Source organism: Alnus glutinosa, chromosome 13 (assembly GCF_958979055.1).
Source record: "Alnus glutinosa chromosome 13, dhAlnGlut1.1, whole genome shotgun sequence".
Taxonomy (NCBI): domain Eukaryota; kingdom Viridiplantae; phylum Streptophyta; class Magnoliopsida; order Fagales; family Betulaceae; genus Alnus; species Alnus glutinosa.
The window spans coordinates 7,442,313-7,467,440 of NC_084898.1; the positions used below are offsets into that span (position 1 = coordinate 7,442,313).

At 36.0% G+C, this 25,128-nt stretch overlaps 3 protein-coding genes and 1 long non-coding RNA gene across 5 annotated transcripts; 3 read left to right on the forward strand and 1 right to left on the reverse strand.

Moving 5' to 3' along the window:
* Window positions 1-2,175: 2,175 nt before the first annotated feature.
* Window positions 2,176-7,318, forward strand: LOC133853859 (disease resistance protein RPV1-like). The gene is made up of 5 exons (XM_062289884.1): window positions 2,176-2,305; window positions 2,728-3,232; window positions 4,834-5,932; window positions 6,314-6,589; window positions 6,719-7,318. The coding sequence occupies exons 1-5, from the start codon at window positions 2,176-2,178 to the stop codon at window positions 7,316-7,318; spliced, it is 2,610 nt and encodes an 869-aa protein (XP_062145868.1).
* Window positions 7,295-11,955, forward strand: LOC133853676 (uncharacterized). Of its 2 annotated transcripts, none has more exons than XM_062289672.1 (3): window positions 7,295-7,627; window positions 7,698-8,294; window positions 11,068-11,955. In XM_062289672.1, the coding sequence occupies exons 1-2, from the start codon at window positions 7,436-7,438 to the stop codon at window positions 8,211-8,213; spliced, it is 708 nt and encodes a 235-aa protein (XP_062145656.1). In that variant the 5' UTR covers window positions 7,295-7,435; the 3' UTR covers window positions 8,214-8,294; window positions 11,068-11,955. The 2 variants fall into 2 exon arrangements, with proteins under 2 accessions (XP_062145656.1, XP_062145657.1); XM_062289673.1 differs by having other exon boundaries at window positions 11,075-11,955.
* Window positions 8,259-11,726, forward strand: LOC133853860 (probable inactive receptor kinase At4g23740). The gene is made up of 2 exons (XM_062289885.1): window positions 8,259-8,294; window positions 11,016-11,726. Exons 1-2 carry the CDS (start codon window positions 8,259-8,261, stop codon window positions 11,724-11,726), a joined length of 747 nt encoding a protein of 248 aa, XP_062145869.1.
* A 3,889-nt stretch (window positions 11,956-15,844) lies between the features above and the next one.
* LOC133853703 (uncharacterized) lies at window positions 15,845-19,833 on the reverse strand. The gene is made up of 3 exons (XR_009896713.1): window positions 19,684-19,833; window positions 19,529-19,594; window positions 15,845-16,088 (listed from the first exon to the last, which is right to left on the reverse strand). It is a non-coding gene; the product is annotated as an uncharacterized LOC133853703 (long non-coding RNA).
* Between the last annotated feature and the right edge of the window lie 5,295 nt (window positions 19,834-25,128).

The window sequence follows — 25,128 nt, forward strand, 5'->3', positions numbered from 1 at the left end:
TGTAGCAGTTTGGGTGTTCTGTTTTTGCAGAACCGTGGTGTGTTTGCTGCTGTTTAGGCTAGTTATTGTTTAGCCGTTTGTGTTGCAGTTGATGGTTGATGGTTTTGGCCTGTCTGTGTGGCTTGTATTGTTGGCTGTTCCTTGATGGATTGTGTTCCAGTTTTCATTGGAGAGTTGTAATTGGTTTGTTGGTTTTATAAAAGATTTTATTCATTAAAAAAAAAAAAAAGTTTCATTTGTACTTTGATAAGTCTTCACAAACTTTTGGCTTGTCAACTTCAGGAGCTCCTTTCTTTTCTTTTAGTCTTTATTCTTTTATTTCTTTCCTTTTCTCTTTTTGTTTAATTAATCTATTTTTCTTTTAAGTAAATTAAGTCTAATCATTTAAATCTTAAATGTCAAATTATCCATAATGCGAATTAGACCTAGTTCGAACTGTTAACTTCTCTGTTCAAATTGAGAATATAAAATTAGACATCAAATATATTTTCCAAATATATTTTTTTTCGGCTTAAAACTATTGGCCTTGTTTGGCAAGAGAAATAAAATTTATCTTCCCCTCTTCACTTATCCAAAAAACAATCAATTTCAAAACATTTCAACTTTATATTACATCAATAATTTTTTTTTATTATTTAAATAAAAGAAATTCACTACAATACAAAACTTTTGCACTTTTCTATACAATTTTGTTTTGTTTTTTTTTTTTTTAATTTTATATCACATTTATCACTTCTAACTCCTACTATCAATTTTCTTTCCCTTACCAAACAAGACCATTATTTATATTAAAGCATTCTTAGTCAACTTAATAAACTCATTGAGTGTTACAAATTTAGGAAGGACATTGTCCCAATTAAAAGTTTGGGGGCATTGTCAATTGTGTAGTAGTTTGAGAGGGTATGTGGATTTTCCTCTTATATTTCATTTTTAATTTTTATATACTTGTATATTTATAATTTTTTTTTTCAATTATGGGTAACATGTATCATAATCTGATTTGTGTTGATGTGTCATTTAACGGGTTTCATAAAAAAATTAGATTAAAGTTTGGTACAATGACCTATTTATGATTTTTACATACCACAAGAAGTTCTCATAACATTTTTATACCACATAAAGCTTATTGCAAATCAAAGTAACCACAAAGACTGATTATATATATATATATACTTTTATTTTGAGTGAAATAGAAGAGAATCATTTCATAGTTAAGATTTTAATCTTTTGTATTTAACAATTTTACATGATGTCAAATTTGAGAAATGTTAGAGGTACTAAATATTTTACTAAGAGATAGGTACTAAGATGATGTGGAGCTTATTCATTAGTACCCGCAGCATTAATTGTTTTGATCATCTCCAATGAATAAGCTCAATTAAGATGATGTGGAGCTTATTCATTAGTACCCGCAGCATTAATTGTTTTGATCATCTCCAATGAATAAGCTCAACATCATCTTAGTATCAATTTCATAGTAAAAGATTTAATACCCCTAACATTTTTTGTCAAATTTTAAATAATGTGATAACATATAGAGAAAAGTCCACATATCCTCTTCAAACTATCACACAATTGACAATGTCCCCCCCAAAATTTTAATTGAGATAATGTCCTCTCAAACTACCAAAAATTATTATTTCCCTCAAGACCAGGAAAAAGACAAAGATTACCTTACAATTTTTTAATAAAACAAAGAGACCCTTATAAATTAGAAAAAATAAAATAAATTAATTTTTTTAAACGAATTCTTATTTTTTTTTTTTAAAAAAAAACGAAAATTAAAAAACAGAATTTTAATTTTAAAAAAACAATTTTTTTTTTTAATTTTTAAATTTGGCCATCCTTAATTTTATATATTTATTTATTTTAATAAGTTTATTATTATTATTATTATTATTAAGGGTATTTTTGTTATTGGGAAGAACATTGACCTTACATTAAGGGTATTTTCGCCATATATATTTATGAGACATAAATACAGGCCTTGTTTGGTAAAGTATTGTGCAAAATATAATAGTAGATTGATTAATTTTAAAATTAGTAAAAATTGATAAGTAGAGAATAAAGTAAAAATAATTTGTATAGAAAATTGAAAAATTTTGTGTTTTAATGGGTAAATTAGAACAGCTTTCTTGCTTTACTTCTCTCTCTCTCTGTGTCACTCAAACACCCATGGATGATCGGCAGGAGAGCCAAACAACCAGCAGTGCGAGGCCATGCTTGAAGCGGAAGCTGGATCCAGAATTCCAAGGCCAAAACCAGGCTCGCAAGATTCTCGTCGTCGAAGACCCAAACACAGACGGTACTGTTTTCGCCGCACTCGCACATCAAATATATTATATATAATTTGGATTGAGATTATTTTTTGTTTGAACGGGTGTAATGGCAATTTGATAGAGTAATTATTTGGCATACTGGTGTGATCTTGATATAGATGCTCACACAAAACTGGAGTCGTCTTATCTTCAAATTCTCAGGGAGAGAGAGAAACAGAGAGACCCATTTCCATTTGAGTGACCGAAAAATAAAATAAAAATAAAAATAAAAATAATTCATTTTCACTTTCACTTCTATAAAAAGAATTTGCATTTGTTTGATAACTCTTTCTCCTTTTTCAATTTAATAGTTTATATATATATAGATTTCTTTCAATTTAGTAGTTATTCGCCCGTTATACAGGCTCTACCCCTCCGGTTAACTCACAGAATTTGTCTCCTTTTTCAGTGCAATCAAACTCAACCGCCACAAGTGCCTCCTTTTCCAGATCCTATTGGAATTACGACGTCTTCCTGAGTTTTAGAGGTGAAGACAACCGCAAGAACTTCACCGATCACCTCTACTCCGCCTTGGTGCGAGTCGGAATTCGTACCTTCCGAGATGACGAGGAGCTTCGAAGAGGAAAGACCATCTCTACCGAGCTACTCAATGCAATCCGTGGATCGAGGATTTCCATTGTGGTTTTCTCCAAAGGCTATGCTTCTTCCCGGTGGTGCCTTGATGAACTTGTGGAAATTGTGCACTGTAGGAACACCAAAGGCCATACTCTTCTTCCCATATTTTATCACGTGGACCCCTCGGATGTCCGAAAACAAGCCGGAACTTTTGCCGAAGCGTTTGCTAGGTATGAAGAGTGGTTGCAGACCGATATGGAGAGGGTGCAGAGGTGGAGAGTAGCTCTTACTGAAGCTGCAAATTGTTCCGGCTGGAATCTCGAGAGTCTTGCAAATGGGTATTATGCTACGGTCTCTTTTGCTTTTTCATGCTTTTTTTTCTTAATATGTCTTTTTTTTCCTGTTCTTTTCTTTTAAATTTATCTAAAAATTGATAAAAATTAATGTTAAGCTAAAATGTCCTGGTAAAAATTAGTTTTGAAGTTGAATTAGTTGATTGCTTTTTGGTCCATGCCTACTCTACTATTATATAAAGATAATGCCATTTAGAGAGAAATCTTGAGTCTAGAATTATGAAGTCTAGGATGACCTTTTAAATAAGGGGAAAAAAAATAAAAAAAATCATAGTTAGCCTCTTAAGTTTTCGTTCGATGTTGATTTAGTCATTGAATTTTCAATTTCAACAATAAGGTACTTTGGTTTTGTCCAGGTTTTAAATAGGTCACTCTGTCGCTTTATTGTTAAATTAATGATTTACCGTTTGTTATGTGTATCTCATTTGGCATGTCAATGTCCACGTTAGTAGCCCAATATCAATGTCACATCATTAGGTGCCATGTCATTGATATGAAGAAAAACAAAACACCTTGTGAAAAGCTCAACCTTTTGAAATCCATTGTCCTTTAGCATCTTCACTATTGTTGCAGCTGGTGGAGGATGCGTCACCTGGTTTCCCAGTTAACTCCAATTCCAATCACAGAACCCATCGAGAGTACAACAAATAGCAACAACATGGCAACAAGAAGCCCAAAAATCTATATTGTATTTAGAATGTGTTTGAGTAGGGAGACGAAACATGTTAGCTTGGACAGCTATGAAGGTTAAAAAGAAATTGGCTTTTGGTTCAGTTTATATGCCATTGCTTTGGACCAATCAAAGTAGCAATTTTTTTTTTTTTTTGGCTTGGCAGCGATATGCAATTGGATGTAAGAAAATGATTAAAAATCTATATTCTATATTGGTGAAGGAAGGGATTATGGGTTGGTTGAAAGGTGTGGATTTTGTTGGGCTTCTTGTTGCTATTTGTTGTACTTTCAATGGGTTCTGTGAGTGGAATTGGAGTTAGCTGGAAACCGGGCAACGCACTCTTCGCTGGCTGCAACTGTGGTGAAGATGGTAAAGGACAATGGTTTCAGAAGGTTAAGCTTTTTACGCGGTGTGGCACCTATTGATGTGGCGTTGATATTGGGCTCTTGACATGGACGCTGACATGTCAAATAAGACACGTGGCAGACGGCAAAATGATAAACAGGCATTGGAAATCTGGACAAAACTGAAGGACCTTATTGTTAAAATTGGAAAGGCTAAATCAAAATAAGATGAAAACCTAGGGACTAAATATGATTTTTTCCTTTAAATAAATTGTCGCACAATTGAGAGGAATGATATTGTAACCATGCTTTGCATGAAATAGTTAATGGCTACTGTTTTCAAAAAAAAAAAAAAAAAGTCTCATGGAGAAGATTGTTGCCATGACATATTAAAAAAAAAAAAAAAAAATTATTAATAAAATTGATAGAACTTACTCGCTTGCTATGACATATTAGTCTCAAATAATTGAGATGACAACATCCTTTTGATGCTCATGACTCATAACTTTTTTCTTTTTCTTTCTTTGTGCTTATTTGAGTGGTTTATTTTCTGTTGATATAATAATCAGGTATGAATCAAGCTTCATTGAGAAGATTGTTGCACAAGTTTCTTGTGAAGTGGAACCCATTGGCTTGAATGTTGCTAGACACCCAATAGGAATAAATTATCGTGTTGATCGGGTTAAAGATTTATTAGATCTTGGAACAAGTGATGTTCGCATTGTAGGAATTTACGGGATGGGTGGAATAGGTAAAACAACCATCGCAAAAGCTGCCTATAACCAAATATGTTATGGATTTGAAGGAAGTAGTTGTCTTTTAAACATTAAAGAAATTTCAGAACAGCCTAATGGTTTAGTTCGATTACAAGAACAACTTCTTTATGATATTTTAAAAATGAAGAATTTGAAGATTGACAGTGTTGATCAAGGAATCAATTTGATTGAGAAAAGAATTCATGGAAAAAGAGTTCTTGTTGTTCTTGATGACGTGGATGACATGGGACAATTACACGCATTAGTCGGAAACTCAGAATGGTTTGGTCCGGGAAGCAGAGTCATTGCAACAACTAGAGATGAACATATGCTAATTAAATTGGGCGTACATGGAAAATATAAGGTTGAAGAATTGGGAGAGGAGGAGTCTCTTCAACTTTTCAATTTGAATGCCTTCGGCATCCGTCATCCAAAAGAAGATTACTTGGAGCTTTCAATTGGTGTAATGAAGTATTGTAGAGGACTTCCATTAGCTCTTGAAGTTTTGGGTTCTTTTTTATTAGGAAGAAGCATTGGTGAATGGAAAAGCGAATTGGAAAAATTACAAAAAATTCCTCACCACCAGATTCAAGAAATACTTCGAATAAGTTTAAAATCACTAGATGATGGTACAATGGACATATTTCTTGATATTGCATGTTTCTTTGTCGGTATGGATAAAGAATATGTCATCAAAATACTTGATGGATGTGGTTTCTTTCCAGTTATTGGTTTCAATATTCTCGCTCAGAGATCCCTAGTGACAATTGATCACAAAAATAAGTTAAGGATGCATGATCTTATTCGAGATATGGGAAGGGAGATTATTCGTGAAAAGTCACCCAATTTGCCTGGAAAACGTAGTAGGTTGTGGTTTCACGAGGAAGTCTTAAATGTATTACGCAACCATACGGTAAAAGGCATATTCATTTTTATGTATGAACAAATGCACATACACAGTCACATAATGTCTTATATAGGGATATATATGAGCATTCTGCCTTTTTGCCAAGCATGCATCATACTCGAATAATATATCAATATAACTTGTAATTGAATATATTGAAATCCAAATCTTCTCTAAATCAAGTCAACAACTGATACTTAACAATATTTAAAAGGTATGCAATCATGTTTTAAGCAATTCTAATAATGTTTGAATCAATTTAGTGTTTTATTTATTTATGTTATTTTTATTATGATGAGGATATATACGCCTACTCTAGTTCAAAGTTATTCTAGCTTTACACAAGATGAGGATTTGCGTTGCTAATCCAACTGTCTATTTTGCTAGGGATCGAAAACAGTGGAGGCTCTCATCTTAAATCTCTCTGAACTTGAAGATGTAAATTTGGAAACTGAAGCATTTACAAATATGAAGAATTTGAGATTGCTCCAAATCAATGTTGTACATCTCACAGGATCGTATGAACATCTCTCTAAAGAGCTAAGATGGTTTTGTTGGCATAAGTGCTCTTTGACATTTCTACCACAAAATTTTTATCTAGAGAACCTTGTTATTCTTGACATGCAACATAGTAATCTCAAACAAGTTTGGAAGAAGAACAAAGTAACAAATCTCTCTCTCTCTCTCTCTCTCTCTCTCTCTCTCTCTCTCTCTCTCTCTCTCTCTCTCTCTCTCTCTCGTATGTTAAATGTATAACTAACAAGAACTTTTTTTTTTTTTTTTTTTCCACAGATACTCAAAAAGTTGAAGGTCCTTAATCTTAACAATTCCAAATATCTCACCAAATCACCAGACTTCTCTCAAGTGCCACAACTGGAGATACTGATACTTGAAGGTTGCATAAGCTTGGTTCAGGTTCATGAGTCCATTGGAAATCTAAAAAGACTCATTTCGCTAAATTTAGAAGGATGTAAAAACTTGAGGAATCTTCCAAGAAGCATTTCGAATTTAAAATCTCTTGAAACTTTTAACTTGTCTGGCTGCTTAAAAGTTGAAAAGTTACCAGAGGAATTTGGGAATATGATGGCTTTAACAGAATTGCTTGCAGATGGAATTGCTATTAAGCAACTACCATCCTCCTTTGGTCTTTTGAAGAATCTTAAAACTCTATTATTATCTGGATGTAAAGAACAATCCTCTAAATCTTGGTTGTCACTTCTCTCATCATGGATGTCACCAAAAAGCTTGAACCCTGTAAGTTTGCTACCAGCTTCCATTTCTGGATTACGTTCTTTGACAACACTAGATCTCTCTGAGCGCAATTTGTCTGAAGATGGGATTCCTATTGATCTTGGGAATTTATCTTCACTCCGGAATTTGGATTTATCATGAAACAATTTTCGTAACCTACCTGATTGCATCTGTCGCCTTTCTAAATTGTACTTTTTGTGGTTGGGTGAGTGTACGACTCTTCAATCAATTTCAGGACTCCCTGCAAGTGTAGGTGTCATGGATGCAAGTGGCTGCACATCAATGGAAAGACTCTCAATTTTGCCAAACCATAAAAGTTCACAATTTTTTACCCTTCGTAATTGCCACAAATTGACTGAGATTCAAGGCTTGGAGAATTTGGAATTTACTTCAGTCATTCACACGGAAGGCTGTAACAATCTAGCATATGATTTTAGGAATTATCTCCAGGTAACTTTCTCTCTCTCTCTCTCTCTCTCTCTCTATTCATTTTATGATGTGAGCATATTTTTTTGAATAGTTTTTGTCAACCATGCGGGATGATCAGTATCGTGTCATTTGCCTCCCTGGTAGTGAGGTTCCAAATTGGTTTAGCCATCAGAGAATTGGGTCTTCGATATCCTTCCATGTACCTTCAGTTTCAAATGGTCAAATCCTTCGGTTGCTGGTTTGTGCTGTTTATGCAGCCAACGGAGAATACAATAAGATGGGTGCTCTTGATCCTCACGTGATAATCGATAATAAAACTAGAGGCTACCAGCATATTCTTTCGCCAACACTCTTTCCTGGTCCTATAACTTGTGAAGATCATGTCTTTCTATACCAAACGCCACTCATAAGAAATGAAATTGAGATGGAAAGTGGAGATGAAATTGAGTTGTCTATCGAACTTCGGAAAGCAGCTAAAGTGAACAAGTGTGGAATTCATCTACTAGTTGATGAGCCAAATGTAATGGATGAATGTGAAAGCGTTGTCCTATATCTCGATTCTGACATTGCTCAAGATGAAGCTGGCCATGGAGAGAAGGTCTCTTAAGATAAAAAGGATCCATCAGCAACCGCAGGCTTGATCCTCTCAAATATGGCAATGGTGGTGGAAAAGGATGAGAAATCACAGGTGATCTCTTTTTCTCTTGTCCCAAATCTTTGTTGCTCATGCCATGAACTCCCCCAACAAATTTGAGGAAGGAATCTGAAATTTTTTAGAATTATGAATTATCAGTAAATTATAATGGAGAGATATGATTTTTTTTTTTTTTTTTTTTTTTTTTGAAACGAATGGAGAGATATGAATTGGCCAGAATAAGAGTTGCTGACTTCTTGTTGGTGTTGTATTCTATATATAGACTATTCAGTTACAATGATAACTATGAGCCACAGAGTTACAACAATTACAAATGATAAAATGATAAGAAGAAATAAATCTAACAAACAAACCTAATTGATTTGCGATTTCAAAAGTGTGATTTGAAAAGGTGATTTCTAAAAATGTAGTTAAGCGTTTGGCAAAATCGCAGTTTAATCTTTAAAATTATGTGTTTTAAAAAAAAAATCTTATTGTCTGCGATTTGAAAAAACAATTTTTTTTTTTTTTTTTGCGTTTTTAAATTACAATTTTCAAGCGATTCATTTTCTGCGATTTGGTTTAAAATAACACTTTTTGTTTACGAAATCGCAATTCTAAACACACCTTAAATAATGGATTATGGGATCATCTATTGTGATTAGATGAATTGTGGAATATATCTAGAACATCACGAGTAGATGGATGCTGATCACTAGAGGAAACAGATTAGGTGTCAAGCACTTGGGGAGTCTTCATCATTTGTTGTAGAGGCATGTTTATCAACTTGATCAGATACGCTAACATTATACGAAAATTTAGCACGTCAAAAACAAGCTGCCATTGCCCTGAAGAATTAGTCAAGCACGTCAAAAATGACCATGCCTTTAATCCTGTGTTATTTTACCATCATTTTGTGCAAAAAGTTTAATCTTAATGGTAATTCTGGGTGCACAACATTTCTGCTGATATATATATATACAAAAGAACATCTTGTGGAAGATTTGAAAATGTTACACCAACTAAACCCTGTGCATTGCGTTCCGGCTAATAAATACTCTACATTAAGTACATGGGATCCATCCTTTAGGCTTCTATATTATGGTGGGTTCGTAACTTACCTTTACAACTAGCCAACAAACCTACTGGGTATTAGGGTATTATGAGGTGTTAAGTTTCTGTATTTTCAAATTTATTAACTTTAATGTTGGGATAATCCGTTTTACCTTTTCCCCATGTAGTTGAGCTAACACGAATGCAGCTTTAGAATTTTTTATACTTCAATGCCTTGAATTTGACCAGAGGAACTAACCTTGCTACTGAGCAATCTAACTGTAGTGGCTGCTTTTAAGGCCAGTAGTAATGGAGCATGGAAATTTTTACTGTCAGAAACTTCTTTATTAGTTGTTTACGTCTACACAGACATAACCATACTGGTAGGGACCAAGAGTAAATAGAGATTTGTGTTGCGTCGTCTGCTGCTTCACCATAGGAAGAAAAATCACACATGTGCTGCTTAACCATATTTCATTTGTGCCAGATTTTTTCCAAGGCTTGGACAATTACATTGTCCGAGAAGGTGAGAAGTTGTATTTAGGGATGACTTACATAATCTGAACAAAGTGGTCTTGCAAACAATTACCTAGGACCCTTGAGTTTGTCCCTTGAGTTTGTCTTTTGAATAGGGCTTGCTTTTACAGGTTTGGACAGCAGAGATAGGGATTTAGAAATAAAATATCCATTAGACAGTTCTTGGACACCGACTTGGTATTGATATCCATCTCTACTTGAAGTCAACTACTTGAATCATTCTTCCCATGTCTTACAGTTAAAAGGAATGCCTTTAGTTTGAGGCATAAAACATGAAACTTTGTTGTATGAATTGCATATTCCTGTAGTTCTGCATTCCTTTGAGGTCATCTTCTAGAAAGATTTTCCTACAATCTCGGTAGGGGATAGAATTCTTAGAGACTTTTATTGTACAAAGAATTGAGTGAGTGAGAAAGGATATTGTGAGCATATGATTTGACAGCTAACACTGCCCTAGATAGAGCATAACGTCAAAATAGGACTTGTGTAGCTAGTGCCAAAGAGTGGCTTTGGTTAGAGTATAAAGAAATTAAAAGAGGGTTTGGAAAAGAATGATTGAAAACATAACTTCATGAGTTTAGTTCTTAGTATTTTGAGTGCTAGAGGGCTATGCATGTTGAATACCTTGAGAATCAATGCTCAACTTCTCTCTAGGAGCATAATCGAGTAAAAGTTCAACTGTCGATCCCCATAATAAGAATTAGACTTCAAAGTCAATCTGGCTTTACTCATTCTTTCTGCAATGTTATTATTTAGTAATTTGTGAGGGCTTTAAGTGCTACAAGAATTATTTAGAAAAGAATAGCCAACAGTTTCAAGCTTTTGAAAGTTGTGGCTAGCCTTGATGATCTGAACAATAAAGCCAATTCTGGCTGCGCAATGTTGTGTGGGCAGCCTACAGTTTGGAATACCATTTGATGTTTCTTCCATGCTAGGATTTGAGAATCTTGTGGTCACATGTATCTTACAAGCCATGCAGAATATTGGTCCCTGGGTGGTAGAGATACCTGACTGTTGGTGTTAAAGCATTAAGAACTGTTTGCTAATGTGACCTGATAATCATCATGGAACCAGATACCCAATTCTTCTGTCACATGTATTAGCTTTTCCTTGGTAAAATTGTATCAATTGAAATAAGAAGTATTTCTCAGTTTATAGTCCTGGTTGGATTGTATTACTTTGTAGGTGCTTAGTCTCTATAAACCCATAATCTCATCTAATGCTTATTACTTTTCAGGTAAAAGAGGAGAGGATAGGACCCCTTTGGATTGGGATACCCGTCTAAGAATAGCTATAGGTGCGGCAAGAGGCATTGCTCGTATCCATTTAGAGAATGCTGGGAAGCTAGTCCATGCCAACATCAAATCCTGGAACATCTTTCTAAACTCCCAACAGTACGGATGTGTGTCCGATGTTGGCCTGGCAACTGTAATGAGCTCACTGGCCCCACCTATCTCCCGAGCTGCTGGATACCAGGCCCCGGAAGTGACGGACACCCAGAAAGCAGCACAGCCTTCTGATGTCTACAGCTTTGGGGTGGTTTTACTGGAGCTCCTCACTGGAAAATCCCCCATCCATACTACAGCAGGTGATGAGATTGTCCACTTGGTCAGGTGGGTTCATTCAGTCGTCCGAGAAGAGTGGACAGCTGAAGTGTTTGACCTAGAGCTGATGAGGTACCCAAATATTGAGGAAGAGATGGTGGAGATGTTACAGATAGCAATGTCATGTGTGGTGAGGATGCCAGATCAAAGACCTAAAATGCCAGAAGTGGTTAAATTGATTGGAAATGTCCGGCGGCTTGAATCCGACAAACTGCCATCATCTGGAAACAAATCTGGACATTCAACCCCACCACAGCTGGTGGTTGGGACAGAATCGTCTATCTCAAAGTGATTGATCCATTTTTATCTTCTTCTTTTTTTCCCTGCTCTGGTGGTGTATTGTTAGGTAGTTCAGTTCAGTTCATCCAAATCCAAGATGTTTTGCTCCTGTTGATGAACAAAATTATGATTGATTTTTGTCAACCTGATCCCAGTAAGGTAGAGTTGGGTAAGGTTATATATCGGTGTATCCACGTACGTGCCTGTTGATGCCCGTGATGGCGGTAAGATTTGCTCTATAACCTTAACTCTCTCTCTCTCTCTCTCTCATGCATTAACATCTAGCAGTCATATGGAATGCTCTGGTTGATTGAATTCAAAATCATGCAATTTTCTTCTCCACAGTAAGTGAATGCATGAATAACTTTTTACATAGAGCACAACATGTCGCATTTTATTTTTTCAAATCTACAATTTTTGAGCCATAGTTCATTTGTCACCTGAAGAACCTGTTGGTCGCACACTGAATCCCAAATCCCAAGCAAGAAGGATCCTTTTGGGTTCCGGCTCCGGCGGTGGTTCATTCTGATTATTAATTGATCAGAGAAAATAAGGAGCTTAAAGAATATAGGAGTGTTTGGCAAGAATGATGTGTATTTCATGGGTGAGCCTCTTTCTTTCTCCGTATGGAGTGTTTTTTCGTGCTTCATTGGTTAGAGAGTGGGGTCCAAGGGATAACAAATTTGATATTTGATTTTGTAACTTAGAATATTTTGTTATGCGAATGTTTCCATGTCTTTGGGAATAATGGGCGTTAAGGGTGGGGCTGTCAATTTTTGACATGACCCGCAAACTCAACAGGAAGTTAAAGGGTTAGAGTTAAGCTTAAAAGAGTTCGGGTCAACGGGTCATAAAAGGGTTGACCCGTTTAATAAACGGGTCATTATCAGGTCAACTTGTTTGACCCGTGGGTCGTCCCATTTGACCACTTTTTTTTTTTATTATTATTTATTTTTTTTAAATATTAAAAAGTAAACTTAAACAATCATGTTATCTCTTTTTTTTTTCTCATTGTCTAAAGAGTAAAGATTAAACTAAAAAAACTCACAAAAGATAAAACAAGTGTTTTTTCTTTTAATGAGTTAGAACTTGAGCAAAAAATTAAAAGACTAAAAAAAAAATTAGCAAAGTTTTTTTTTCTTTTTTTTCAAGTTTTCAAACTTGAAATTAAATCAAAACAAGTAAACAATAACATAACTCAATGTTTCATATTTCAATTGTGAAATAATATGATTATTCAAACAATATGATTTTTTTTTTTTTTTTTTTTAAGTTTAAATTTGTGTTTTTGTTTTTGTTTTTATAGACTTTATTATATAATGGGTCAAACGAGTCGTGTCAACTTGACACGACCTTTAAGTGGGTCGTGTTAGGGTTGAAAGGTCTGACCCTTTAAGTTAAACAGGTCATGTCAGGGTTGACTCTTAACGAGTTGGCGAGTCTAATGGATTGACTTGAACCCGACAAATGAACCCGTTTTGCCCGCCTTAGTTAAGGGTACATGGGACATAGGCCAGTATGTCCTCCAGAAGATGATTTTTTGGAGCCAATGCGCCTGCCGATATGGGCTTGGCTGGAATTAGTCGACTTCTACGGCCCATTCGAAAGAGCTCTTCTTGGGCTAACTTTGAGCCGAGGAAGCCCACTTCATAGGGGTTATTCTTGGGCACACCAACTACTATTGTAACACATCAAATAGCTTGTAGTGTTACTGTTAAACCTATTGGGACCCTCTTTTTTTCCTTTTCTCTCTTCTTTTTTTTTTTTTTTTTTTTTTTTTTAACCTTTTTGAAAGCGCTCGACTAATTGAAATCACAATTATATGCCATAGCTAATGGTTTATCTCTTCTGCTTCTTTTAGAGACTTCTTAGTCTCTAGACTGTAATAGTCGTCTTTCTTAATGAGAAGATTACTCTTGTTCAAAAAAAAAAAAAATTATATGCCATAGCATCAACTAGGACGAGAATAGGACACTATTATTATGAGTTGATAATTCTCTTTCTACCAGCACTTCTCCCTTTTTTACCGCTCTAGTAGAGAAACACTAGTTTGGTTAAAAAAATGACCTTTCATAACCGAGTAATTTTAGAAGTTCATCATATGTCACTCTCGTATCCATCTAAAAATAAGGTGGTTTTTAAAATCACTATTGGACTTGTGATTGATCATTATTGAATTTTGATTAAATAATTATTTTAAAAACTACCTCATTTTTAGATGGATACAAGAATGATACATGATGAACTTCTAAAATTACTCTCCATAACCACAAGCTCTCACTAAAAAAAATTAATTAATTAATTAAATTTAATTGTTAGACTCCTATGTTACGACTTACTAGAAACAATTTCCTCGATGCGAAAGAATCCTCATATTTTATTAACGGGATTTGTTATTTGCACTTCAAGTGCATAATAGGGGCACAACACTCCCTCACATGGGGTGGGTCCCAGTATGTGGGGCCCACTTCCATGTGAGGGGGTGTTGTACCCATGTTGTGCACTTGAAGTGCAAATAACATTTTCCTTTATTAACATAGTGCTCTCTACTATAAATACAATTGGCCCTGTTCGTCAATCATTTTGAAATTTTTTTTATATTTTTCAAATAAAAAATAATTTAATTAAAATTATTAACAAACTATTCAAAAAAAACAAAATACTTTATATTTAGGAAAAAGTTCACATATTTGCTTCAAAACTACTACTCAATTAATAATGTTTCCCATAAATGACCAAAAAATTGTCAACATACCCCAATATTTGCACCGGTTGGTTTTTTTTTTTTAAATATTTTTTTAAAAAATATTAAAGGTATTTCCGTCATTGAGAAACAATGATAATTTTTGGTAGTGTAGCGCCCAAGTTTTCTAAGCAAGCCAAAAGTGTATTACACGTAATACTACTACGTAAAATAGCAGCATATTTTTATTTTTATTTTAAGATTAAAATTTTCCTTAAAAGTATAATTGTATCAAAGCATCTAATTAAAATTTCACATATTATATAAATATCAACAATTAAAAACTTAGTTTTCCAAAACTATCACAGTCGGCAGGCTACATTTTACAAGTTTATTAACAACGTACTGTATATCAAAAGTTGTCATAAGTGGCATACTAAAATACTCACATCTAATACTACAAGCATTTTCATTATTGACTTGAATTACGTTATTCTTTCAAAAAACTAAGACTACTAGTCAGCCTCACTCATTATAGATCGGACACTCAAACAGGTCTGCGTCTTCTTCTTCCTCCCGTTCAACCGCATTTAAAAAAATTAGGAAAAATTACACTTTACTCTTTGACAGCAATTTGCAATTTTGTCTCCAAAGTTTCAATTTTGTCAATTGCAACCTATAAAGTTGAAAAGATTTTCAATTTAGCCCATTCCGCCCAAAATTGCCATCTCAATGACGGAAGTCCAACCATGCGCGCATCACGTGCATTTTTTGGACGAAACTTGACAAAAATGTCCTACTTTCTATTTAAAACGCAGCGTTTTTAACCCTTGAACTCGTCATCTTCTTCCTTTTTCTTTTCACGCAAATCTCTCGGGCTTTGTCCTGTTGTTCTGTCCAATGGCTAGGGGTGTACAAGCGGTTATAACCGGCGGTTATTGGCTAAAACCGCAATCGCTAACCGCCTAGCGGTTATTTTTATTTTACCAACCGCAACCGCTAACCGCCTTGGCGGAGGCGGTTATTTTTATAACCGCCGGTTAGCAGTTATAACCGACTGTTTGAAACCGCTTTCGAATTCCGATTTTGGGCCGGGTTTAGACCAGTTTTGGGTCGGGTTAAAATCGGTTTGGGGCTATTTTTACACCTGTTTTGGGCCATTTTTTGGGCATTTTTTTTGTACAGATTTTTTGTACAGATTTTTCAAGAAAAAAATTTAATACTTTTTGGGCCTTTTGTCCTTTGTTACAAAATTACTAATCCAAACATATTCTAAATTCCAAAACCAAACAAATCCAAATAATCAAATACTCAAAGACATTACAAATCCAAAATAACCAAATTCAAAAGCAAAAAATTACAAATCCAAATAACCACATAGGCACATACTCTAAATTCTAAAACCAAACAAATCCAAATAAACAAAACAAATACTCCAAGACATTACAAATCCAAAATAACCACATAGGCACATACTCCAAATTCTAAAACCAAAGTACCAAACAAATCCAAATAAACAAATACTCCAAGACATTACAAATCCAAAATAACCACATAGGCACATATTCTAAATTACAAACCAAACAAATCCAAATAACCAAATAGTCCAAGACATTACAAATCCAAAATTCAAAAATTACAAATCCACATAGTCACCGTCCAAGGATGCTTCGTTCCTTGATTGAGCGCCATCTACAAAAGAAGAAGCTTTAGTTAATTGAAAAGTAACTAAGTTTCAAAAATAATAATTGTACAAATGAAAAGTTACAACTAATTTACAAACATTTACCTTCTTCATCAAAGCTTTCCACAAATTCCTCCAACTCCCGAATGTCAATTGGAGTATTCCTTATCCAATTTTGTGTGCAAACCAACGCTTCAACGGTAAGTGGAGACAATGAACTCCTAAAGGGATCCAATATACGTCCCCCAGTGCTAAAGGCGGACTCAGAGGCAACAGTGGAAATTGGCATAGCCAATACATCACGGGCTATTGCTGCAATGATAGGATATTTAGGTGCATTAATCTTCCACCAACCTAAAACATCAAAGTCCTTTATTGCTGCTTCACACCCATCCAACAAATACCTATCCACCTCCGACTTACATTCAAAATCATTCTCTTCCTCAAGGTGTTGGGAGATGAGATTATGAATTTTATCCACTGCACTTTCTGTATCATCATCATCAACATTCAAGTTAGTATTATTTGCACTTTTTGAAGTCGCATTAAATTGAGACACCGCAATCCCCTGAAACTTACTATATTGCTCAATCAAACGATCCAAAAGTTCTCTCACCCTTTTCTCTATTTTATCCGCCCATATTGGCCCATTGCACCTTTTCAACCACCACACCAAAATCTTCATCTTGTAGCGCGGGTCAAGGACAAAAGCAATATATAACATCAAGTTCATCTTATCCATACTCCCCCAGTACTTCTCATACTTACTTCTCATACTGACAGCCACAGTACTCATGATGTGATCAGAACTAAGACACTCATCATTCAAGGCATCTTGAATAATACAAAGCTGCATGAAAAATAAACTGGCAGTGACATAATTTGAACCAGAAATTATCACTGTGGCATCATAAAAAGTTTTCAAATACTTCACAAATGCCCTAGCATTTTCCCAATCAATATATGTAGGAACAACTAACTGACTATCCTCCTCCCCCAATACTTCAAATGCTCTTTGGTACTTTTCAGCAATGCTTAGCATTAAGTATGTTGAATTCCATCTAGTAGGAACATCTAGACACACCACTTTCTTACTTCGAATATCTAGTTGTTCTATACATCTTTTAAACTTTGCCATCCTCGCCGGTGAAGACCTTACAAATCTCACTGCATTTCTAACATTACAAATAGAGTCCTCTAACTCTTTCAAACCATCGTTTACTACAAGATTCAAAATATGAGCAGCACACCGCATGTGAAGAAACTCACCCCCCAAAACAGTTGAATTTTTTTTTCCTTTATCCTCCTTCTCACATAATCAATACCTACATCATTAGATGAGGCATTATCAACTGTAATTGTGAAGATACTATGAATCCCTCATTCTTGCATTGTATTATCCAACACTCTTCCAATAGTCTCACCCTTATGATTGGGAACTAGGCAAAACTTCACGATTTTCTTATGCAACACCCAATTACAATCTATAAAATGAGCGGTAACACACATATAATTCAAGTTTTGTATGGATGTCCATGTATCAGTAGTGAGACAAACCCTTTGACCGCTCATCAACTCCTTCAAATGAACCTTCTCTTCCTCATATAATTTCAAACAATCTCTTTGTATCGTAACACGACTAGGCAAATTGAACCTAGGTTCCAATCCATTCACAAATAATCTAAACCCTTCACTCTCCACATGACTAAAAGGCAACTCGCATAAGATGAGATACTGAACAAGCAAACGCCTTACACGGTCCGGATCATACTTTACATATCCTAGTTGGGTGCCTTCTACCGCCTTCTTAACTGACATCTGCAACAAAGTTTGATCTTTGGCAATTTTTGGTTTTCTAAGTGGGGAGTTTGGACAGTTATAGGTAAGGTGGGTCATCATAGCTGAAGTGCCTTGTCTTTTATGGTGACACCCTATCAATCTCTTGCAATGATTGCAACAAGCTTTAGGGTTCTCCTTATCAATTGGTTCCACCCTTTTAAAGTGCTCCCATGCAAGAGATTGATTAACATGTCGTTTCTTGGATTGTGAGGGGTTTTGAGTATTTATGGAGGAAGGTGTTCCGGGACTATCCTCATCCATAAGAACAGGGGCAGGGCTACCCGCGGGAGTCGAAGAAGTACCAATTGCACCACTATTACTATTAGCATCCTCCATCTGCCATTTTAATTCAAATATACACATTTAAATACAAATAACAATTCTTATGCACAATAAGAAGAAACTGAAGAGATTACATTAATGTGTATATTTGAATATAAAAACTACAAATTCAATTTCAAATATACACATTTATATACAAATAATTTTTTCTTTTTTAGCAACTACTCCATGCTTTTAGATAACATAGCTAGGGCTTACATGACAAATAGACAATCAGGTAAGTCAGAAACAAAAGTAAACCAAGCAATGCAACCAACAGACGAAAAGCAAGTAATGACCCTGTATATAATAAATGAAAGAACCCATCTTTCATTGTTCCATCTCAACAAAATACAATTAGATTTGGGGGGGGGGAAGACGGCTGACGACCATTCCAATGTTCCAAGGACCCTTTCACCAAAACATACACCAAAAAATAAAAATAAAGCACCTCTAAAATAAGCAAAGGGAAAATACAGCAACCCACTTATCAAAAAAAAAAAAGAAAAAAAGAAAAAAACCTAGGATCTTCTGAGCCATGAGAAAAAACCTGAACCACACTTGTTTAATACAAATCAGTAGCTAGAAAAAATATTAAATGAATTAAATTAAATAAACAAATACTATTCCCATTATACCAAAACCATAAGGAAACTCGCCTCAGATCAGTCCAAAAATATTATGCCTGAGCTGATAATAAAACATTTTTGGGTCATCTCCGTCTAAGAGAGCAAATCATAACAAGTTGAGTATAGTTGTCCAATCTCCCACACTTGACAACTCCTTAAAGCACATCTCCATCCTGACAAGCTAATCTCATTAATATAATTTAAGATCATCATTTCAGACCTCCAGAAGTAGATCACGCTCTCAAGAGTAATTGAAGCACGACTCTAGGACCAAATCCCCAACCTATAAAAGACATTAAACTGAAACAATCCCTCCTCAATAATCCGAGAACAACTAACCGAAGAGAAAGATTCTAATAAATTCTAAGAACAAAAAACAACAACAATCATAATAAACAATGAACACCTTATCCCACTTAATAACATCTTATGTCTGTTAAGCCGTAAACACCTACGGTTTATCTTGAACAAGAGATGTTATTGAAGACAAACACAAGTACAAACGAGAGCAAGAAAAGAATAGAAAAAGAAAAGAAATTAATCTCTGGGTTATTGAGTAAATGAAAGAATCCAGATCTATATGCAACACACATAAATCATGTAGAAAAAATGGTATAAACAATTGGTAAACAGAATGGGTATTTGGCATTTAAGATCACCTGTATAACTGACTTAGACCCAACAAATGCTTCAATCTTTTTCTAGTCGCGGTCAAAGCTGATTAGCTGAGTACAATAATAAACATAGATAATATAAGGGAATAAATAAGAAATCACTCAGGAAAAAAAAAAAAAAAAAAAGGAGAGAAACTTACAGTGTAGTGGCGGCGGAGACGACCGGAGGCGGAGACGAGCGGCGGCGGAGACGAGATGGGCAGAGACGAGATCACGAGAGGGCAAAGACGAGAGGGCAGAGAGTCTGGACTCCAGAGAAGAGAGGGCGCCGTCGGCTACAAAAATGAAATGGGAGGGAATGGAATTGGAAACCTAAAACTATTTGAGATGCTTTATATATATTATCAAAACGGCGTCGTTTTGGGCATTGCTGAATGCCCAAAACGACGCCCTCTAGGCTCTCAGGTCAAGTTTTTTTTTTTTTTTTTTTTTTTAATATATATATATATAAAAAAGCGGTTAGCGGTTATTTATAACCGCTTTTAAAAGCGGTTAACGGTTTTAAAGCGGTTATAACCGCTCCGTTTGAACACTCCTACCAACGGCTATTGATTATGAAGCCGAGCTTGACGAAGCAAGAGCGCCCCCAAGACTTACTGGGATGGACTGAGCTTTCTTGGCCGAGACTGTCTGAAAGAAAGTCATGGCTTCACAGGAGTTGTTTGTCTAAATGAACGTTGGAGAAGAACAAGTTGCCGGAGGAGTCTGTTTCAGGGGCGAAGAAAGGCTTCAGCAAAAAACACAGCACCTTTCCAAATCAACACCAGACCCACTTCTCTTTGCCTTCAGGAAGTAGAATGACACCTCACGTCCCGCCTCCATTGAACTCCTCAAAGGCCAAATAAGCCCCGTGCACATTGTATTGTGACTTCTCTGACAGAGGATGACGCTGTAGGCATCTCTGATTTCCCGAAATTAGCCTTCACAGTAATTCCAACATTGCTACCCCTGCACGGTTAAAGAGGTGGGCACTACTATAGTACAAACCAGACCGGATCAGAAGGGCGAGCAACATACAGAGATCCTCTCCAAAAGTACTCACCTTTTTACAAGAAGCATGAAGGGAAGAACTTGAGCTTCCAGTCCACTGAAAGTTTCCATTAAGCGACAACAAGCTCGAGAAGGGGACCAGTTTCGACTCACGAGTTGCATTACAGAAAGAACAAAGCGGTGTCAGATGTCGCTGTATTCGAAGAACTTGAAACGCAGCGACTCGCCCGTCGGAGAAGAACTACGGGTTGACACGAACATTCCCATGCCACGCCCATGCCCATGCACTCAAACATTCCCATTCATTTACACCACATCCCCCTAAGTTATCTCGTCCACTACTGTCTCTCCCACATTTTTGCTCCCTTTTTTTTTTTTTTTTAGGGTTAAATACCTTTTTAGTTCCTGAGTTTTGACAACTTTATTTTTTAGTCCCTGAGTTTCAATTCGCATAACAGATGATACACAAATTTTGGAAAATGACCAAATTAGTACCTCGGTTAACTTCTCTATCTAAAAATTAACGGTCCGCCACGTGTCAACCTCAGAAGTTGACACGTGGCACTATATAAAAAAATAAAAAATAAAAAATAAAAAATCTTTAAAAATTAATTAAAAAATTAAAAAAAAAAACTAAAAAAACTAAAAAAAAAAAAAGGGGTGGCTCCACCATGGGGGTGGCCGGCCACCCCCATTTTGGCCAGGGAGGTGGCCGGCCGGTTTGGGGTGGCCGAACCACCCCCATGTGGTGGTTCGTCCACCCCCTGGACAGAAAAAAAAAAAAAATTGGGTTTAGGGTTTTGCCCTTGGGGGTAGCCGAACCACCCCCAAGGGGCACGGGGGTGGTTCGGCCACCCGCATATCGGCCGGTCTGGGGGTGGCCGAACCACCCCCATGCCCCTTGAGGGTGGTTCGGCCACCCCAAGGGCAAAACGGGAAAAAAAAAATTAGGGTTTATTTTTCCCGTTTTGCCCTTGGGGTGGCCGAACCACCCCTAAGGGGCACGGGGGTGGCCGAACCACCCCCGTGCCCCTTGGGGGTGGTTCGGCCACCTCCCTGGCCAAAATGGGGGTGGCCGGCCACCCCCATGGTGGAGCCACCCCCCTTTTTTTTTTTTTAGTTTTTTTCAGTTTTTTTTTTTAATTTTTTAATTAATTTTTAAAGATTTTTTATTTTTTTATTTTTTATATAGTGCCACGTGTCAACTTCTGAGGTTGACACGTGGCGGACCGTTAATTTTTGGACGGAGAAGTTAACCGAGGTACTAACTTGGTCATTTCTCAAAATTTGTGTATCATCTGTGATGCGAATTGAAACTCAGGGACTAAAAAGGTATTTAACCCTTTTTTTTATTTGGACAAGCTCTTCTATTCACCTCAATTTTCAAGTTCTAAAACAAAGGTGAACAACATCTCTCCCCAACGAACAACTTCATTCTTTTTTTTCTTTTTCTTTTTTTTTTTCTTTTTCTTGCATCACCTACCCAAAGTCTAAAAGTTCTCAACACTATATATCTTATTTTTTAGGAATGTTAAAATATTTTCTTGTGTTTTTCTTGTGTTTTCTTGAAATGATATAAATGTAATTTTTTTGATTAAAAGATTACATTTATGCCATCCAAAAAAAGATAAAAATCTATTATATGAGAACACGAAGAGATGTTATAGCATTTCTTTTTATTTTTTAATGACAAATGCTGGGCCTCGTCATCATCAACCACCCAACAAGTGGCAGAAACCTGTCCCCAATAGAAACAGGTGTCTCACTCTCCGACGAAGTCGGCACGGGAAACAGGTGTCTCACTCTCTTATCTTTTTTTCTCTTCATTTCCAAGTAGTGCGAGTGAGCGAGAGTGAGAGAAACTGAGAATAAACTTGGGAGGGATGGACTCCGACGAAGGCAACGAGCAGAGGGTCCCGCTGAGCCAGAGGCCCGATTGGTCGGACATTACTCTGCTTCCCCAGGACGACGGTCCAAATCCAGTCGTCCCGATCGCCTACAAGGAAGACCTCTGTCTGTTTATCGCTCTGTTATAGTTTTGGAGAATATAGATGGGGTTGAATGCATTTGACATTGTGTTATCCATGTATTTGGAGGAGAAGATTTTCGTCAACTTAGGGAGAGTCCATTCTCAGTGGTGTACGTGTGTTGCTCTCGGTTGCTCTATACGGCGCCGTTCGGTCTCTTGCACAGTTCACGTGTCTTAAAGACCATGCTCTATTTGAGGAAATGACGTACATCATTGACAGGTGGGACTTGTTTATCCATTTAGTAATCCCCTCCCCTTCCCTTTGTGAGAATTTTTTTGTTGTGTAAAAATAGAAAGTAATTGATGTGATATAAAGTAGAAAGAATTTATATGGAAAAGTGAAAAAAATTTGTATTGTATTGGATTTTTTTAATTAAATAATAATAAAAAATTATTGATGTGATATAAAAAGTAAAAAAGAAAAGAATGTTTTGAATTTGATGTTTTTTGGGAAAGGTAAAAGTAAGGGGAGGGAAGGAAAAGGGAAGGGGAGGGAGTTAGTAAACGGGGCCATATGTCCTGAGAGATACATTGAGCGAAGTGAAGTTGGCGGGGTTGGTGCTGATGCCAGTGGCGGCGATCACGGCCGGCTCGGCTTGCTGGAGCAGTCACTCGATGGTCTCGCTGTCAAACTTGTGACCCAGTTTGAGCGTGAGCTGGCCGGAAGACCCTCGCGGCGCAGAGTGCAGGCATTCGGATACGGCGGCCTCAGCCGTCAACCTTGGTGTGTCAGTCCTTGGTTGAAGCTCTCTTTGGCAGCGGCTTCTTGGAGGGTACAGTGATGGGTAGGATGGCGTTGGGCTCGGCAGCGCATATGTCAAGGGAAGGGTAGCTGGCAGAGGTGGAGCATGGGTCGTCTTCCTTCTTCTCTAGCAACTGGAAGGGGAAATTAGGGCGGTTGAGCTCATCGCCTCCTTCCATGATCGCATGGAAATAGAGGTCCAGTCTAATTGCTTCTTTATGAGAGTAGAAGAAAGAGAGAGGCAGTCGATCGCATGATCGCATTTTACAAGACGCTGCGTTTTAAATAGACACGAGGGCATTTTTGTCCACTTATACCTAAAAAACGCACGTGCTGTGCACGTGGGCCGACTTCCGTGAGTTGGGACGGCAATTTTGGATGGAATGGGCTAAATTGAAAATCTTTTCAACTTTATAGGTTACAATTGATGAAATTGAAACTTTGGAGGGAAAATTACAAATTGCTGTCAACTTTAGGGAGGTAAAGGGTAATTTTTCCTAAAAATTATAGGTGGAAAGGTGAGTCCATGACTCAACAAGTTTAAGCAAACTAACTATTTATAATCTGAGTTCTCGGTTGTTTATAAAATATCTCCTCGCTATTGTTTACTAGATAGTCACGCATGCACAGTTTTCACAAAGTTGTTTTAAATAAAAGCATGGCTAAATAGTAAACGATATGATAGATAGTTTGATACATAGTACTAAAACATAAATATATTTCTTTGCATTTTCTTAATACATAATTAACTCTACATTTTATAATATGAAGCAATAAAGTTCATAGCATGATAAATAAAACATTAGTTAAAATCAACACTATTTAAACACATAACATTGCAGAACATAACATATCATCATAACTATAAGCAAATTTATAATCTCACTTATCCTCAAGAGTTTGTTAAGTGCTACCCTACTTAACTGTAAGGTTGCTAATAATTCATCCTTCTTATAGCTTTAAAGTGTTAAGCGTGTGACCTCACTTAATCGCTAGGTTGTTAGGCAACTTTGTTTCCTCTTCCTAACATCGGGGTATTAGGTCCATAATCCCCACCTAACCGCTAGGTCTTTGCATACATTCATATATAATTTCATATAATATTATAATTTTCGCAAATCACATTTTTCCTTCCAAAACTCAATCTCTTTTCATAAATCATTTCCTTTGAAAACATATGTTCATTTAACACATATAAAACATCTCAAAATATATTATTATGTGCAATCAAAATAATTGGGTTCAAGAAAACATATATAACATGCTTTTGTAAAATAATGTAAGGTCAGTGTTTAGGCTTATACTCTTTAGACGATTTTTCTGTGTCTTTGTATACCTTTTGCATTAATATTATACATTTATATTAGCCTATATTCTTTAGTTCTTTTTCCTAAGCCTTATTTTAAATCATAAAAATTCGGGCAACATAACAACTTGTTTATAATGTCATAATGTAACTTGAGCAATATAATGACATATCTAAAATATCTAAATATTATTCGGGAATCACAACGACATATCTAAAATATCTTAATATTATTTGAGTATCATAACATCATATCTAAAATATCTTAATATTTTTTGGGCACCATAATGACTATGTAACATTTTCACATATTTTTCATACGGGCATTACTACGGCATTATACTAATTAGTATAATATTTTTTTAAACTTCTAACATTACTTGGGCATTCCAATGACGCTATTGTAAAATAACTAATAATATTTAGGCAGCACAACGATGCATTTGTAATTTTTAAAAAAATGATTGAATATAATATCTTTCACTGATATATTCAATCACACTTTTCCCAACAATTTA

Coding starts and splice junctions, on each gene's coding strand:
- LOC133853676 (XM_062289672.1), top strand. CDS start 7,436: ATGGATGCAAGTGGCTGCACATCAATGGAAAGACTCTCAATTTTGCCA. Junction 7,628..7,697: donor ATTTTAGGAATTATCTCCAG/GTAACTTTCTCT, acceptor TTTTTTGAATAG/TTTTTGTCAACCATGCGGGA.
- LOC133853859 (XM_062289884.1), top strand. CDS start 2,176: ATGGATGATCGGCAGGAGAGCCAAACAACCAGCAGTGCGAGGCCATGC. Junction 2,306..2,727: donor CGAAGACCCAAACACAGACG/GTACTGTTTTCG, acceptor CTCCTTTTTCAG/TGCAATCAAACTCAACCGCC. Junction 5,933..6,313: donor ATGTATTACGCAACCATACG/GTAAAAGGCATA, acceptor CTATTTTGCTAG/GGATCGAAAACAGTGGAGGC.
- LOC133853860 (XM_062289885.1), top strand. CDS start 8,259: ATGGCAATGGTGGTGGAAAAGGATGAGAAATCACAG. Junction 8,295..11,015: donor AAAAGGATGAGAAATCACAG/GTGATCTCTTTT, acceptor ATTACTTTGTAG/GTGCTTAGTCTCTATAAACC.